General features: G+C 38.1%; 1 protein-coding gene across 1 annotated transcript; it reads right to left on the bottom strand.

Moving 5' to 3' along the window:
• Positions 1 to 7,702: 7,702 nt before the first annotated feature.
• LOC134821799 (prenylated Rab acceptor protein 1-like) lies at positions 7,703 to 10,128 on the bottom strand. Its single transcript, XM_063832578.1, has 5 exons — positions 9,966 to 10,128; positions 9,602 to 9,725; positions 9,220 to 9,317; positions 8,830 to 8,931; positions 7,703 to 8,440 (listed from the first exon to the last, which is right to left on the bottom strand). Exons 1-5 carry the CDS (start codon positions 10,126 to 10,128, stop codon positions 8,349 to 8,351), a joined length of 579 nt encoding a protein of 192 aa, XP_063688648.1. The 3' UTR covers positions 7,703 to 8,348.
• Between the last annotated feature and the right edge of the window lie 6,923 nt (positions 10,129 to 17,051).

Genomic DNA, 17,051 nt, shown 5'->3' with positions numbered 1-17,051 from the left:
TTCCGCCAAAAGTGATCGAATTGCATGAAACGTGGATAAAAATGCTTTGCAGAAAAACTTCGAAGATTTTGAGATTGGGGAATACTAAAATCATCAATATTTGAAGTTGGAGTTCAGTAAATCTCGACATATTTTAGTAATTAGGAATAGCTTAGCGGAAAGGGCCGAACCTGAAAAAGGTTAACCACACAATATTAGAGTTTCATAACTAATTACAATACAGCTTTTATTCCACAAATTCCACATAAAGAAACAGCACAAAAGGACCATTTAAGATCGAACCGATTTTACCTGCTGTACTATCATTTTATTGATTTCAATGATCAAAACCTCTGTACCGTCAATCTTGCCAATCTATACCGGGTATCTGAATGTACCGGACCTCTTATTTACCTCTATAATTAGACCCAGTTGTGCAAGAAATGCGATTTCTCACAGGGGTTTCTTTTAACTGTGCACTTTTTGTCACTCTCGCAACTCGCAAGAGGCCCGGTATTATAGGGGGGTATAGGAAGCGAGTGTAAATATACCTTCCATCATCCACTGTGGCTTTTTTTGTATTGTGAATGCGCATGCCGCTTCGTTTGCTATGCCAGATACCTCGAATAACCCCCATATGTCATTGCCAGGGTCGGGATAGAGCTGGAGATAGCATTGAAAAGTTACTAGAAATAGCTAGATTTAGAGTAAACTGGTGGTAGCTGGGTGGTGCTAGCATGGATGTAGCAGAACGTAGCTACACGGGGTTTCATTAGAGTTGGTTATTTTAATGGCCAAAGAGTGCCGGAACTAAAGTTACTTAAGATTGCAGTTGAGGGGCAGTGTAAACCACGGTGTAGTCAGGGACACAGAGCTACAGTGCAGGAGTACTGCAAGTGCAAATAGAACAGTGGCAAGTGATACATGTCTGGCAACAGGTAAAACGCCGACGAGCTAGACTTAGAGTGAACTGATGGAAGCGGGGTGGTTGCTAAAATGGAGGTAGCAGAACGTACTACATGATGAAAACAGGAAAACTAAGGGCTGGTTGAGGACCTAAAAGATGTGAAATCTGTCCTGATATGATCCGAGTGAGAGCGAGTAGCCAAGAGCGAGTAGCGAAGAGTTGATCTTAAGCTAGAGAGAGGGCATAAAGAGACTCACTTTGATCAAATCAATTCTAAAAAGGGTGTGGGTCAGCTCTCTGTTTCATCAGATTCTGATTGAATAGGCTGTTTAAGCTCAGAGGACTGGATCTTAATAGGTCGGATACTTGTGGGACCTGGTTGCTTCTGCCCCACCCTTGGTCGCTTGAAAATATAAGTTCTCACCCCACCCTCTTCCAAAAATGCAGTTACCAGAGCAGGAACTCTTCTTCCTACTCTTCTTTCAACCCAAAACAAAATCAGGTTCCTGCTCCGCTCCTCCTCTGGGCAGCCACATTCTTATCTCCTTCGTCGGCGTTTGAATGGTGCAGGCATACTGTATCACTTGCACTGTTGCTGTTTGCACTTGCAGTACTCCTCACTGTGTGCTCTGTGTCCCTGACTAAAACCGTGGTTTACACTGCCCCTCAACTGCAATCTTAAGTAACTTTAGTTCCGGCACTCTTTGGCCATTAAAATAACCAACTCCAATGAAACCCCGTGTAGCTACGTCTGCTACATCCATGCTAGCACCACCAGCTACCACCAGTTTACTCTAAATCTAGCTATTTCTAGCAACTTTTCAATGCTATCTCCAGCTCTATCCCGACCCTGGCAATGACATATGGGGGTTATTCGAGGTATCTGGCATAGCAAACGAAGCGGCATGCGCATTCACAATACAAAAAAGCCACAGTGGATGATGGAAGGTATATTTACACTCGCTTCCTATACCCCCCTATAATACCGGGCCTCTTGCGAGTTGCGAGAGTGACAAAAAGTGCACAGTTAAAAGAAACCCCTGTGAGAAATCGCATTTCTTGCACAACTGGGTCTAATTATAGAGGTAAATAAAAGGTCCGGTACATTCAGATACCCGGTATAGATTGGCAAGATTGACGGTACAGAGGTTTTGATCATTGAAATCAATAAAATGATAGTACAGCAGGTAAAATCGGTTCGATCTTAAATGGTCCTTTTGTGCTGTTTCTTTATGTGGAATTTGTGGAATAAAAGCTGTATTGTAATTAGTTATGAAACTCTAATATTGTGTGGTTAACCTTTTTCAGGTTCGGCCCTTTCCGCTAAGCTATTCCTAATTACTAAAATATGTCGAGATTTACTGAACTCCAACTTCAAATATTGATGATTTTAGTATTCCCCAATCTCAAAATCTTCGAAGTTTTTCTGCAAAGCATTTTTATCCACGTTTCATGCAATTCGATCACTTTTGGCGGAATAAAAATATTTTTAAATTTTCAAACTTTTTTCCAAGTCTCGAAAAAAATTTTTAAGTGAAAAATTTTTGAAGTTTTTCTAAAAACTACATTTCTCCGTGTTTCAAACGATTTCAATCATTTTGAGCCAATAAAAAATTTTCAAATTTTTTGGTGATTAACTAATTGGTAATTATCCAATTAGCTGATTGTCCAATGTAAAAATTTTTCACACAAAAGTTTTACTCCTTGATAAGATAAACATTCTAGGTTAATTTGCAGCCTTTTACGACGTTCACAACTAAAGATATTTGGCAAACCAGACAGGTGGTACAAAGGTGGTAAAAAGTGGTAAAAGTGGTGTTTCTGTTGAGATACAAAATTGGCAACAAGTCTAATTATGTTCGTAGGGGTCTTAACTACCATATTCCGTTGAGAAATCCTTGTGAACATTCAAATCCAACGGAATGCCACTTTTCCCCTTACTATCACTGGGCCGGGGTTCGTCTCTATATCTCCGCACCTCATAAGGAGAAGGTGGGGGTCGGTGCCAGCCCCACCTTTAGCCGAAAAAAGGATATGTCGAGCGAGTTTGATAGGATCTTTCTTCGTTTGTCTGACTCTTCTTGGACATGGATAGCAATCCAATGTCACGAGCATGGCGGTCTTCGTAACGTACTCCTTCGTGTTGTCGAACTCGTACGTTTCTCCCCGTCCCCATCGTAGAGGGTTCCGCCGTTGACGAGGAATCATGTTGTGTATTTTGATTTTGCTAAGGCATTTGATTCTGTAAATCATGATATCCTTCTTCATAAGCTAAAGACCTTATATAACATTGATGGTACACTTCTCAAATTTCTTACCAATTACCTTCAAGGCCGTTACCAAAGAGTGGTTATTGGTAATGAGATGTCATCTACCCTCTCAGTTAATTCTGGTGTCCCCCAGGGCTCTATCCTTGGTCCCTTACTTTTTGTATTGTTTATCAATGATATTCCTCTTGGCCTTTCGGATAATACTGATATTGTTTTGTATGCCGATGATACACAAATCTGGCGTAAAATACATTCATCTTCTGATAATACCAATTTACAAATGGATATAGACTATCTCTCTGACTGGGCACTTAGAAACAAAATGCGATTCCATCCAGCAAAATGTAAAGTGCTTATTGTTTCAGGAAAACCATCTTTATCTCCTCCATTCGCATATAATCTTGATGGCTCTCCTCTTGTGTATATAGAGTTAGAAAAAGATCTTGGAGTCGATGTTACTCCTAAGCTAAGTTGGAATAGTCAGTGCGACAGAATTTATACTAAGGCCTGCCAACAACTTGGTATGGTCAGAAGAGATGGCCATATTTTCATTGATCTGAAACGTCGCCGGGCGCTTTACCTCTCCCTAGTTCGTAGCCAATTCGAAAATTGTTCCATAATCTGGCGCCCTTGTAATAAATCACTTAGTGATAAATTAGAAAGTCTCCAAAAGAGAGCTATTAAATGGATTCTGTCTGAAGAGGGCCGCAGTTATCCATCTGAGCAATATGTCAAAAAGTGCAAGCTTGTCGACATTCTCCCTTTGTCTCAAAAGTTTGACTTGAATGATCTTATTTTTTTCCACAAAGTTCTGAACAATTTAATTCCTGTATCGCTGCCTCACTATCTCACTTTATATCAGGGCACTTCTCGACTAAGACGTTGCCACCTCGACAGTCTGTCTATTGTGTCATCAATTTTACCTAAGTTAAGTCAGAATTCACACACCTTATGTACCTCAAATAGCCCACTGGCAAAGTCATTTTTCTACAGAACTCATATACTGTGGAATGGACTCCCTTTACAGGTAAGACAGATTGTGTCTACTAGTGTTTTCAAAGCTGAGGTCACTAAGCATCTATGGAAATGTTTATTGGATAGTGAAACAACAGCCTAGCCTAGTTTCTTTGCTCCCCATATTATTATTATTTTTGTTTTATTAACTTTTTATCTACCTTCCTATACTTTCAACATCATATCACACTTCACCCGCACACCTCACACATTAATGACCATATCAGACCTGTATCTTATGTATCTGGAATTTGACGTATTGAAATACCAATTTTGACTATATATCCACAGTTATTCACCATGGATTTGTTTGTTATTAAATAGTTTTTCATAAATTTTTGGATTTAGATTGATTCGATGTAATGGGTCCAAGTTACTGCGGACATAGTTCACTATGTGTTTACCGTGTTTGGGTGCCCATCATATTTTACAGATGGGGGCGATATTTTGAACGATTCTATTTTATATTCATCTATTGCTGTACTCTGTAAAATTTGAAAAGTATTTAATAAAAAATTTTAAAAAAAATCTTGCGAATCTGAGTGAAAAATATAGTTCATTATGTAAATCTTAACGAAGAATATAAATCTTCTAATTGTAGGTACATTAAAGTATATTAAAATGTAGGATTTTTTCCGATTTTGACCCGGGGATATACTTTAATATACTTTAATATGGTTGGCCCCCCCCCCCCCCCCCCCCCCCCCCATAATTATTTTCACGTAATTTATTTGGGCACAGCCGAATCTATTTTGCCTAACGCATACAAATAAACCAGATACACACTTGCTTGGTGGCTGCTTGTTTGCTGTGTGCAGTGACAGCACTCTTGGCTAGATGGAAATCCACTAATCCTATAATAAGCATCGCTTACTCGATATCAGTCATGCTCCACGGAACTTGGTTTATTCAGGTAATAATCGTTTTTATTTATCCGATATTTCAATACAGGTCCTTAAAAGTTTACTGAGTAATTCAACTTTTTAAATGTTCAAAATACTGAACAGTTCATAAAAACCTGTCACAACTGATTTCATTGTAATGTATTCAATAACGTAATATGATTACTTAACCACAGGCAGGGTTTCTACTATACCCGCCTGGTCATGAGGACATACCAGCACTCGATCTGATGGATATGGGTGCTATGATGTAAGTACATTTCATATTGACAGATTAATTAACACTTAAAGTATATAATTAGCTGTCTAAGTTAAGTTTATGTAAAACATTAGAGCTACATCAGCGTTTAACCGATTTCCAACGCAGGTACGTGACGGATTTGTTCATAATACATCTTCTAGCCCTCCTGGTCCTGCTTCTAGGTTTCTACTTCCTTCTTAAAATAGTGACCCCAACTATCAAGCCACAAAAACACTATGTAAAGCATCAGAAGTACGAACCTGAAAGCCCGATGTACAAAACTGTTCCTTCGAGTGTTCATTTCTATGTAGATTCAGATTGAATTGCAGCAGATATTTGGATGAAAGGTGATTCAGATTTGATGTTTCTTTCATTCAAATTTCTGAGTGTTTCTGAATAGACTCAGTGAAGACAGATTCTAATGGAAATAAATAGCTTAATAACATATCGAAATTTCTACGTCATACTCATATTCTGGAATAGTGTTAATTCAATTATAACGATCGAGGATTGAATTAACACTATTTCAGAATATGAGTATGACGTAGAAATTTCGATACGTTATTCAGCTATTTATTTTCATTAGAATGTGTCTTCACTGAGTCTATTCAGAAACAATCAGAAACTTGAATGAAAGAAACATCAAATCATGAGACTCAATAACACTACACGAATCCACCAGCCACCAGGTGATTCAAATTGATTTGCTGCAGACATTTGATTGAAAAGTTGGTTCCGTTTAAAGCACTAAATATGTACGGTCTCATATTATATATATATATATTAGGCGGCTGACTCCGGTCTCCGTGCTCAATGAATGTCAAATTCAGACTAGAGCTAAATATACAGGTCGCAGAAAGACGGTGTATTTAAATAATCTATGACATAACGAAGTCGGGAGGGATCACTGTCTAAAGTGGACAGCGAATAAAGCGAAATATAAGTACGACATCCGATAATAAACTTGTTAGGTCCAGTGCAACCCAAGATGTCGCCCAACTCACAAAATAAGAAGAGCTAGCATGTTCATATTTCCTAGCATATTCATAGTTCAGTTGGCATAAATTTTCAATAGCCAAAAAAGTTGTAAATGGTCGTTCAAAAAAATATTGTCTATGCATAGTCAATTGTAGAGAGAAAATTGAAGGACCAGAGTGATTCAGTGAAACAACGCGTATTTACAGAATAATTATTTTCTAGTACGACGATCCTAACTTAATTTGTAGTCACCTTTATAATAGTTTATCATCAAAACATCGATTACCTTAGTTCCCAAAAATTTGTGTGCCATTATATTGAGCACAATTTATTTGAGCCCGAAAAAATTGGGCAGAAAATTTGAACTCATTTGGGCGACCGAAAATTTGGGCACAAATTCTTCGAAAAATGAACGATTTTCCACTAAAATTTCAGTTAGATATTTGCCTTAGTTCATTATTATTCCTTATCATTCCAATCATTTTGCTTTCAATTTTAAGCATTTAGGTGGTAGTCTGAGTTGTTTTACATTATGAAATTTACGATCTGCCCAGTAACTACTAAAAAAATACAGTGATGATAAATTTTTAAATTGATACCCGCTTGACAGTGATCCGTGAGGCGTGAAGTACACGCTCGTTGGATCAACGAACTTTTTGTATATTTAAAAGGGAGGCCAGATGACATAAGGAAAAGGCTTTGAGAAGTCGGGTATAACTGATGCTTGTAGATCAGACTTTACGGTGGATAATAATCCATTTGCAGATCTTGTTTAAATCTCTAGCTATCCGTACCTCTAGCCATTTGTTTTATTAGTAGCTGTTAGCTATTCCAGTTATTTCTATTCATTTAAAATATAAGCCTTTTTACTTGGTCAAGCCATGAATGACAGATTAGAAAACTAAAATTTCAAATATTATTTCACTTGGATACGAAGAAAAAGCCATCTTTTTATAGATTTCAGGGCCACAGGCCAAATGCCAAAAGTTTGGTTAGCAAAAAATTTAGCAGACGGAAAAGATTTATGCAGTTAATTTGGTCTGCAAAAAATTTGGGCGAGAGGCCCGCTCAAATTTTTGGGAATTAAGGTATATAATAAACCCCTCGACATCATATTATATCGCTAAGCTAGCTAGCATCAGCGCGCAAATACGTCATCAAAAGACGGTACGTGCGCGCCGTCTAGATTAGATAAAATCGGTGCGGCGTCCGCGCCCGCAGGTAAAAGTCACCGCCACAAAGCCGCATCAAACATGTCGACGTTGCTGGGTACGGGGTCACATGTGGCCTGTGGGTTATGCAATGTGTGGTAAATTATATAAATGGTCCATGTAACTTGGGTGATATTATTCTCTATGTATTATTGAGTTTAATACCATTATCAAGTGAGTGTTTAGGAGACAAAACAAGGTTTTCAATTTTCATAAATAATTTCAACTATACAGCTAAATACAGCATCACAAATTTCGAATGGAATGACGATAAAGTTGCAAACTGCGTACAAATTAGTTTAAATAATTTACTGTTAACATATTCATGATCAAAAACGTTTAATCCTTTTAAGTTCACCTAATCTAATTAGCTAATAATACTAAGTGAACATTCCATAAAATCTGGAATCTCTCCCTAGAGGGATGAGTTGAAGATTTAAATACTTCTATAACAGAAGTAATAGCTTCTTCATGCATTGTAAATAAATTTCCTTGTTAGACCCAAGTTTCTACTTTCTAAAATTATCGAAATGTGTAAATTATCTTTATTATTTAGTTTATTTATTTCCTTTAAAATCTCAATCCTCTGATTTAACTAATTCACTTTAATTAAAATCTTAATCCTCTGAGAAAATACCCTATTTAATACTGTCTCAGAGTAATTACATCAAATTAATAAAGTTCTCACGCACCATCTCATGTGCCACGTGACATTGTCACGTGTGTTGTCACGGTGACAACACACGACCAATAAAATCTCCTTAAAGCGAGTCACATGACCACTGCTGACCAATCAAATGTCCGTGTAACGTTACCTATTCTGAACAATAAGAGGGACTGTAGATGTTAAACACTTTCGTTCATCTCGAACTCAGTACCATCTTCGTTAGGTAGCTGCATCATGGACGCGTGTACACCAACCACACTACATGTTAGACCTGGGTGGGTGTGAAGTCACGTGACAGCAAGCTAACATTGGTTATTATTTCATATAACTGATCACGTGACAGCAAGTTAACATTGGTTATTATTTCATATAACTGATAGTGTTCTAGTAAAATCTCTTCGGAGGAGGTATTTTTAGAACATGAACATGTCGCAGATCATATCAGTAGTTCTAGTTCACCGTGCTATGACACTGTTTTAATCGTCTTACTAACGGTACATTCCCTAACAAACTGTTTCATTTGTGTCACCCAATAAACAAGATTTTCATTGGCTAAGACCGGATCGTGCCAAAGCTCAAATTACAGTAGGAATGCAGGTCACAAATTATTATTCAGCTTCTAATTAAATAAGCAAACACAAAACCGATGAAAAAACTTACCAATAACCCAGAATATAACAGTTCCAGCGGAGGCAAAGAAAAGCAGTGGGAGTGAGATACAGGCGCAAACAACTGCTTGATCTTTTGGGGTGAACGTGTGGCCTGCAATTAGATGTGTGAAGAAACTAGTTGTTTTAAAATAAATACTATTTATTATACGACATATGTACAGTAAATTTCAAACAAGTACGTTTCGTCACTGCACGTGACACGTGACAATCGCACTTTTAAATCCCCATAATTCAGTCACATCGCACTTTCTCAGGAATTTTGATAGGGGCTGTAACATCATCTTGTATTCGCCAGTCAGAACAACTTGTGATCTGATTGAATTAAGACTAGAACAAAAGCAGGAATGTTCATAGTCAGCGGAACCAAAAAATAACAAACCTCCTATCTGAAGAGTTTTTCCTTCTTTCTGTGTACTGAGAAGATAACAGGCAGTCCCCGACACAACTATAGCCAGTAGCAGCAGAGGCGAGGAGATTCTGAAGAAGTTAACATTAATCCCCAAATATTGTGACCAGCCTGACAACTTGACAAGTATAGTAATCGTGTCAATATCATGTTCCGGTTCACCTTGATACACAAATTTAATCATGATCCGTTTTTCGGCTTACTGCCGATAAAATGAAATTGTTTGAAATCTCGGCTAATCACATCACAGCTCGAATAATAACAAATATATCCGATCTTATTCCGGGACCAAAATCATCCAACAGAAGAAAAAAATGTTGATAAATGAATACAAAATAACTTATAACACACTTACATGCAGTAGACAACAAGAAGCGTGCTAATGAAAGCGTAGTTGGTGTAGTAGTAGGAGACATTGTGAGTAACTCTTCGTGAAATAACGGATATATTTCCTGGTTTACTTGCTCTGTTGTAGTTTCCTGGGAGAGATGGAGCATTGTGATGTAACATGTGTTCACTCTAATTAACCCGGTCATATTTTTTTTAAATGTTCATAATTAGATTGATTTTCAAAACAAGGTATTGATTAATTTTTATTTCCCCACACTCTGTGGTAAATTGGGGTTTGTTTGTCTTGCAATAAAAGTTTTGAAGGTAATGTCTTAAATTTAAACTCTTTATAACTAAAGTAACAAAAAATATAAAAAAGGAGTTCTTACCGAATTCTTGCCAGGGACGAAGGCTTTCTCTCTTAGAAAGGACCCACTCTTTTGCACTGTTCAGTTGAGGTGGGATAGTGATGGACCCCATGCTCCGCTTGTTAAATAAGCCAGGAGGTAAATCTACGTTTTCTTCTAAAAATAGCTTTTCATCAGCTGTCATCAGACTAGGTAAGGTTTTTACGTTAAGGGAATATAACAAAACAACAGATTAAAATGCTTATTAATGTTATTTCAACACAATAGCTATGTGTAAAATGGCTTACAGCCAGTTACGTTAGGTATAAAAGGCTGAAACCTAACATAAGTGAATGGTCCTTGTGTGCTTTATCAAAGTTACAGTTGATTCGATTAATCTAACCATAATATGATTTAATAAATCATGAAATACATGAAATGAACAAGAAATTTATACAAGAATAGGGGTGCACTGTCCTTTACATTATTGAACCAGTTAGGGACAACAATCAACATCTTTTGGACAAACAAGGATAACATTTTTAGACAGATAAAAACAGGTCAAACGAAATAAACTTTCTCAAGCCTAAGCAGAGCTGAGGTGTAATTAATTTTTTAGGAATGCGTGAAATGGTCGTTTGAATGTGGGACAGGTCACAATTTTGAAATACTGAACTTAAGTACTATTTATATTTTGCATTTGTTCAGGACAACTGTGAATCCTCTCAAATCCTCTCAAATCACATAATTTGTCTAATTTTACCTTTCTACTTTAAAAAGGGAGGGGCACGCTACGAGCCAGGGGCACCAACATGAAACGTTACGCCACTGGAAAGCCCTGAATGATGGGACAAAAATAATATTGAAGACAAAACCACACAAATCATAGTACTATGTTTACAGTATGTACTATGTTTACAGTATCATGTACTGAAGGGGCATCCTAGGAAGTTTCTTGAACTTTTAACAGGTACCCCTCCTAATTTAACCCTCAATCAAGTTTCCTATCATTCGGCTAAATCAACCGAGGAGACCGCATAGATCCAATGGATCCTTAGCTACTCCCTAGTCCCTAGACTAGGTGACACTGGGATTTTTTTTTTTTTTTTTTTTTTTAAACAAATAATCAAAGTTTTAGCACATTTTACAGCATAAAATTTAAACAAATGAAAACATATAATGCTCTTAGTGGTAAATGGCCGTTTGTTCAGAGCTGTATGATTTTTTGACAATCAACTAGCGGGGCAAGGAATGTACTGGCTGGTAGCTTTTGTACACACCAGAACGCTAGTCTGGTTGATTAGTGACCAAATTAGAGGCGTTGATAGGAAGGCATTATAATTTGTGGGTGTAAGAGGGAATATTTGGCATGCATTATTCTAGCAGCTATTTTGTAACAAATGGTCTTTACGATTATTAAGGACGGTAAGTATTTTGGGTGTTCAATACTAAATCATGGCTAAATGTCTAAGAGGGGTTTAAATTTAAGGGAGAAAAAGAAATGAAATTGGGTTATAATATTAATCATAGATGTCAACCCTGATATAACTATTGTACTAAAAATTTGATCATAATGCTTAGGGTCTTTATTAGAATTCAAATTGGATACAAAAATAGGATATCTTTACACTACACTTACTCACTCACACATCACATTTAACTTGACAGAGGAATACGCTGGCAGAGTAAGTCGATTTGGTCATGAAATTTTGGAGGTCAGGTGGAATCCCTGCAGGAGCCTACGAAAATTTAAGGTTACATATATCAAAGTCTTTATTTGTCCAGTCATACACGGCATGACAATGCTGGTTGGAAAGTAGTGAAGATTTCAGTTTGGATTTCAGGCAAGAAATACTAACAGAACAATCAAAGATTTTAAGGTTAGGGGTTATTATATTCCATATTTTCGTTGACCTCGTGTTATGGTTGTCTGGGGGATCCGGTTTATAGATAATAAGCATTGGTTTCCTGGAAGAACGAGAATACTCTTCGTACATAGACATAGGAGTAGAAAACTTCATGATCTTGAATAATTCTATGTAGCTATGGTAAGTATAAAGATTTTGTACAGTGAGTATCTCGTTGTTTTTAAACAGAGGTTTAGTGTGCTCCTTTTTATAAAATTTACTATCAAGTTTCTGGTCAGTAAATGGTCTGGTTCGAACACACGTTTTGAATTTATCCAGGTAGGCTGTTTCTATCACCAAACAAGACCCTCAGACAGTACTTCTGTGCAGTGAATATTGAGCTTATACGATTTTTAGCTGCCCCACCCCATGCTGATATGCAGTACGACAGATGGGATTCAAAAAGAGTGTAGTATAACTGTCTGTGGAGAAATTCTGGGAGGGAGCAGCGTAGACGACACAGAGTTGAGGTGGCATGGTTAAGCTTTCGTTTTAGGGCTATTATATGTTCTTCCCATGTTAGATTTTCGTCAATGACGACTCCTAAAAATCTAGCTGACGTTACTCTTTTGATGGGGTAGTTGTCTATATTCATTATGAATTCTTCTTCAACGTTTGCTTCAGTACGTGACTTAGGTCTAAAGTGAATGTAGCAGCATTTTGACATGTTTATGTGAAGCTTGTTAGCCCGCATGTATGTTTGAAGGTTTGAAAGTAGGGCGTTGCTGCGTTCATATGCTTCTTGTGCAGTTTTACCAACAACAAATATGTTGGTGTCATCCGCAAAGGTGACAAACGATCCCAAGCTAGAGCTATTAGAGATATCATTTATGTAAAGTAGGAATAAAAGGGGTCCGAGAATTGACCCCTGGGGAACCCCAAATTTTATTGGAAGTAGGTCGGACTTTTCTCCTACAACATCAGTGTACTGGAATCGATTAGTTTGGTAGCTCTTGATCAGATCGTTTGCCACGCCACGGATGCCATACCTTTCTAGTTTGGTAAGTAATGTTGAGTGATCTATAGTATCGAAAGCTTTGCTGAGTCGATGAATATGCCTAACACATGGTGCTTCAATTTGATTGATTTTGCATTTACATAGGTAAAATGAACTTGTCATGTCTAATTTTCAATTAAACTAAGCTCAGTTAATGTAAGAGCCGCTTTAGAAAGCACTGGAGTTTATCTCCAGGATTAAATTATATCGAGTTATATGATTTAGCTATAAGGCGGTTTATAAAAGTTGTATTTATTATTATTATTATTTTCTCAAATATTTTGCCAAATATGGACAAGGTGGATATAGGACGGTAGTTTTCTATTTCTTCTGGATTACCTTTTTTGAATACGGGTGTGATTCTGCCAGTCTTAAGTATATCAGGGAATATACCATTTGACATAAGTTTGTTTAAGTATCTGCTGATAATTGGTGCAATAACGTGGGACGAAGTTTTAATAACGGTTATGGGAATATCACTGGCCTTTCCGTTCTCGAATTCTTTGATTATTCTTAGAACCTCCTCAGGAGTGCTGTCCTCTAACATAATAGATCGAGAGTTACTAGGGCTAAGGAAGTCATGGAATGTTTTCATGGGGAGAATTGGAATACCAGAAGACAAGTCGGTTGTGATAGTTTCATTGAGCTTGGGAGCAATTGATACGAACCAGGAATTAAAACCATTGGCAATTGCTCTCCGGTTCAAGATTCTTTCATTATTGATGATAAAAGGTGGTTTGGTTGTTTTCTTTCTTTTGCCCCTAAGCTTATTTATTATCTGCCAAGTTGTCTTACTGCTTTCAATGTTTTTATAGATTTCGTTACAGTAATAGGAGCGTTTGGCTGCCTTTATGATACCCTTAAGCATCCTACGATAGTCACTAAATATCTTATAAAGAAGGACATTGCCAGATGGATCTTTATTTGTTACTGTATCTGACCATTCTTTACAAAGCTCATGTTTTCTGTCGATTGAGAGGATGATTCCATCTGTAATCCAAGGATTAAGCTTTGGTGTTCTTTTGGTCGTTTTCGGTACTTCTAATTTACAGTGCTTGTCAAGGGTGGATGTGAAGCAATCGACAAATTCGCAAAAATCTGAAGATTGGGACAGCTGATTCACCTTCACCTCAAGGTCAGAAACAAAATTTTTAAGCTTGGCACTTGAGTAGTCGTAGTAGCGGACATGTTTTTCATTGTTCTTATTTCTTGGGGCCGGGGTTGAGGTGAAGGAGAATATGAACGTGTGTTCACTTAATCTATCCTGAAGTACACCAGAGAGCAAAACATTATCAATATCACTAACTAGGATGTTATCTATACACGAGTTTTTACAGTTAGGCCGGAAGTGGGTAGCAATTGAGATGGATGGATACAAACCATTACTAATTATAGTGTCTTCAAATAACTGGTTGTGTGACGAAACTTTGAAGAGGTCTGAGTTAAATAACATGGGTGAAACAGGACACCACACGTGTACGACCTCAGCCGCGCAGTATCATAGCAGTCAATAGTTCAAATTGCAAAGTGTCCTGGATGACCAAATCATATAAATTACCTGTAGTGGGATGCGCTTGATGTGCTTTGTACCGTTTACAATTAACTCAAGAAAACAACAAATTTCAAGAAAACAACAAATTTTTATTTAAATCAATTATAGCAACAATTTGAAATGTGTTGACTGTGTTAAAACTGCGGCTTAGTTGTCCAAATCGAACGTTTGAGTGAATAAAGAGCTTTATATTGCGATTAGATATTTTCGAATACTATTACTAATCACTATTTCTATTTTCAAGCACCAGCCACCAGATAATAATTTTAGGGCGTCCACGGACGCCAGGACACCCTCAATAGCCGCCTCTAGCTCTGCTTGCAAGGGTTTATTCTGTACATCTATGAATATCATTACCGATCCATACTCCATAGTACTATACTATGTGCTAAATACCTTTACATCGAAATTTAAATTATTTTCAGTGGCCAACTGTTAACTTAACTGTTAACTTAATTGTTAACTTCTCAAGACAAATACCAACGGTATGATCAGTACCTATTGAATCACTCATTATGATAAAGACTTGCTCTATCCAGAGCCCTTGCGCTTGCAGTAGCGCGCGCCCGCCTCACGGCGGTAAAAAGGGCTCTAGCCATGAACCCACCCAACGATTTTGGCACCACTGTACAGTGGTGCCAAAATTACCCGCGCTTTTGTCCTCATATCCGACGTGTGTAGCATTTCAGACATTGATTGAGTAAACGAGGTGTCGTACGTCACCTCAAGATCGGGTGACAGGGGGCTGACCATGCCCGAACCTAATTGATCATTGATTGGGTCTGAGGTCACGTGATTATGAGCTTATGAGGTCACGTGACTATGACGTCACCATACCTTGTCCTGTAAGTACAGCTGTACTGTAGTTTATACCTAATTAACCCCTATACACTTACTGGGCCGCGCTCAGCCTGTCATTCCGCCAAATCTTTATTCGGTTTATATGTATGTTAATGAACATAATAGCCTGGGGTCCTCAGGTAACTATACACTGTCACTATGCACTATAGAAACCTGAATAGGGGTTACTGCATACTAGAGGGAGAAGTTCCAAGACTACCTGCGCTACATATAATAATAGACGCTGTTGTCAGCACTGCGCACGCGCGCACGAACCTTCCCATCGGGGTTCGTGGATAGGTGCTTTTCTTGACTTGTGAAACAAGCGCGCCCGCAGTGGCGCGAAAGCACATGGTTAGGTGAAATAAAGACTAAAACGCTCCCGATCGATCAGAAACTGCGCCCATGCCATCAACAAGTTAAGACTAAATTTACAATAGCGCTCGATTTTTAAATAATTATGTATTAAAATGATGCGCTGTGTACGGATTTTAAAAATCTAAATCATTATTTGGTATTCGAATTAATTTGTGATTGGTGACATAAACAAAATTGTAAATGCGTCGGAATGGAATGAAAAACTGTGCGCCGCGCCCGATAAAGTTAAAAAAGTGGAATGAATATTGAATATAATTATATGATCAAGCTTGAAGCAAAAAGAGCTCCACGATGGTCTTGTAGGTTTACAACCTACCAGGACGCGCACCGAGTTGGACTTGTCGACGGTTCCAATATATGTAAAAGATATTTTACGAGTATCACCCGTTAATGATGGTCCACAGTTTACCTGGGGACCTCAGGCTATCATGTTTATTAACTTGCTTTAACCAGAGCAGCACTCAGCAGTAGTTAGCAGCAGTTTCGTTGGACTTAAGTCTCCCTGTGGGTCGTATCTTGATTGACGATGGCGTACCCTTCCAAATAAGATCGTTGCTTTGCAAATAAACAATAAACAAAGCAACGATATAATTTGATGCGAAGTTTGTAAGTTTGCAACTTGCCAGGATGCGCGCCATGTTGGACTCGTCGACGAATATATATATTTTTTTATCTCACACTTATTTTACTTCTGAGTATTCCAACAGCCACATTGTTACACAAGTGTAACTAGCCAATTACAGGAAGCCGAAGGATTTAATTAGGCCAGTGACGGTTACGGTAGTGTGTACCATACTTTCTTTGCCCGAGACTTTGCTGCAATGGACAGCTTCTCATTTAACCCTCACACACGATTTCTCGAATATTCGGCTGAGTAAACCGGGGGCTGCATAGACCACTCAGGATCTTTAATTGAATGTCGACGACACTCACCCCACGACTAGGCAGGCAGTGGGTTTCGAACTCGCAATCTCACGATTACAAATCCTATGATTAACCAACTACGCTACCTGGCCTTGGCTACCTGGCCTTCGGCGGCGCGCGCTTCGCGCGCGAAAAGAGGCATGCAACGTATGTCAAACCTGGCCGTAAAATTGAACAAATATTTTACGAGTATCACCCGTTAATGCGAAGTAAGAATGATATAGTTTCAATTTTTTTTCGACATCTCCAATGTCCAATCTCGCCTTGTCATACGTTGTATGACCCGCCGCGCACGAGTGCGCGGCTCCCCCTGTATCGTAGAAACTCTACAGGGGTGAAACACCATAGTGAAACGACCGTGGGGGCCACGTTAACGGGTGATACTCGTAAAATATTTGTTCCATATACGTCGGTCGTACATAATTTAATTTAAACTAGAAATAGAACTGTTATTGAACCATCAAACGTTGAGATGATCTAACCCTTACTAATACTTTTACTGTGCAACCGAACCTCATTGCCTTCAATTA

The sequence above is a fragment of the Bolinopsis microptera genome, chromosome 10, assembly GCF_026151205.1.
Source record: "Bolinopsis microptera isolate Bmic1 chromosome 10, MBARI_Bmic_1.0, whole genome shotgun sequence".
NCBI lineage: Eukaryota > Metazoa > Ctenophora > Tentaculata > Lobata > Bolinopsidae > Bolinopsis > Bolinopsis microptera.
Note: the sequence above shows the minus strand (reverse complement) of the source record. Positions and strands in the feature narration are given on the sequence as shown.

Coding starts and splice junctions, on each gene's coding strand:
- LOC134821799 (XM_063832578.1), bottom strand. CDS start 10,128: ATGACAGCTGATGAAAAGCTATTTTTAGAAGAAAACGTAGATTTACCT. Junction 9,726..9,965: donor TCGTCCCTGGCAAGAATTCG/GTAAGAACTCCT, acceptor CATCTCTCCCAG/GAAACTACAACAGAGCAAGT. Junction 9,318..9,601: donor CTTCTTGTTGTCTACTGCAT/GTAAGTGTGTTA, acceptor TAACTTCTTCAG/AATCTCCTCGCCTCTGCTGC.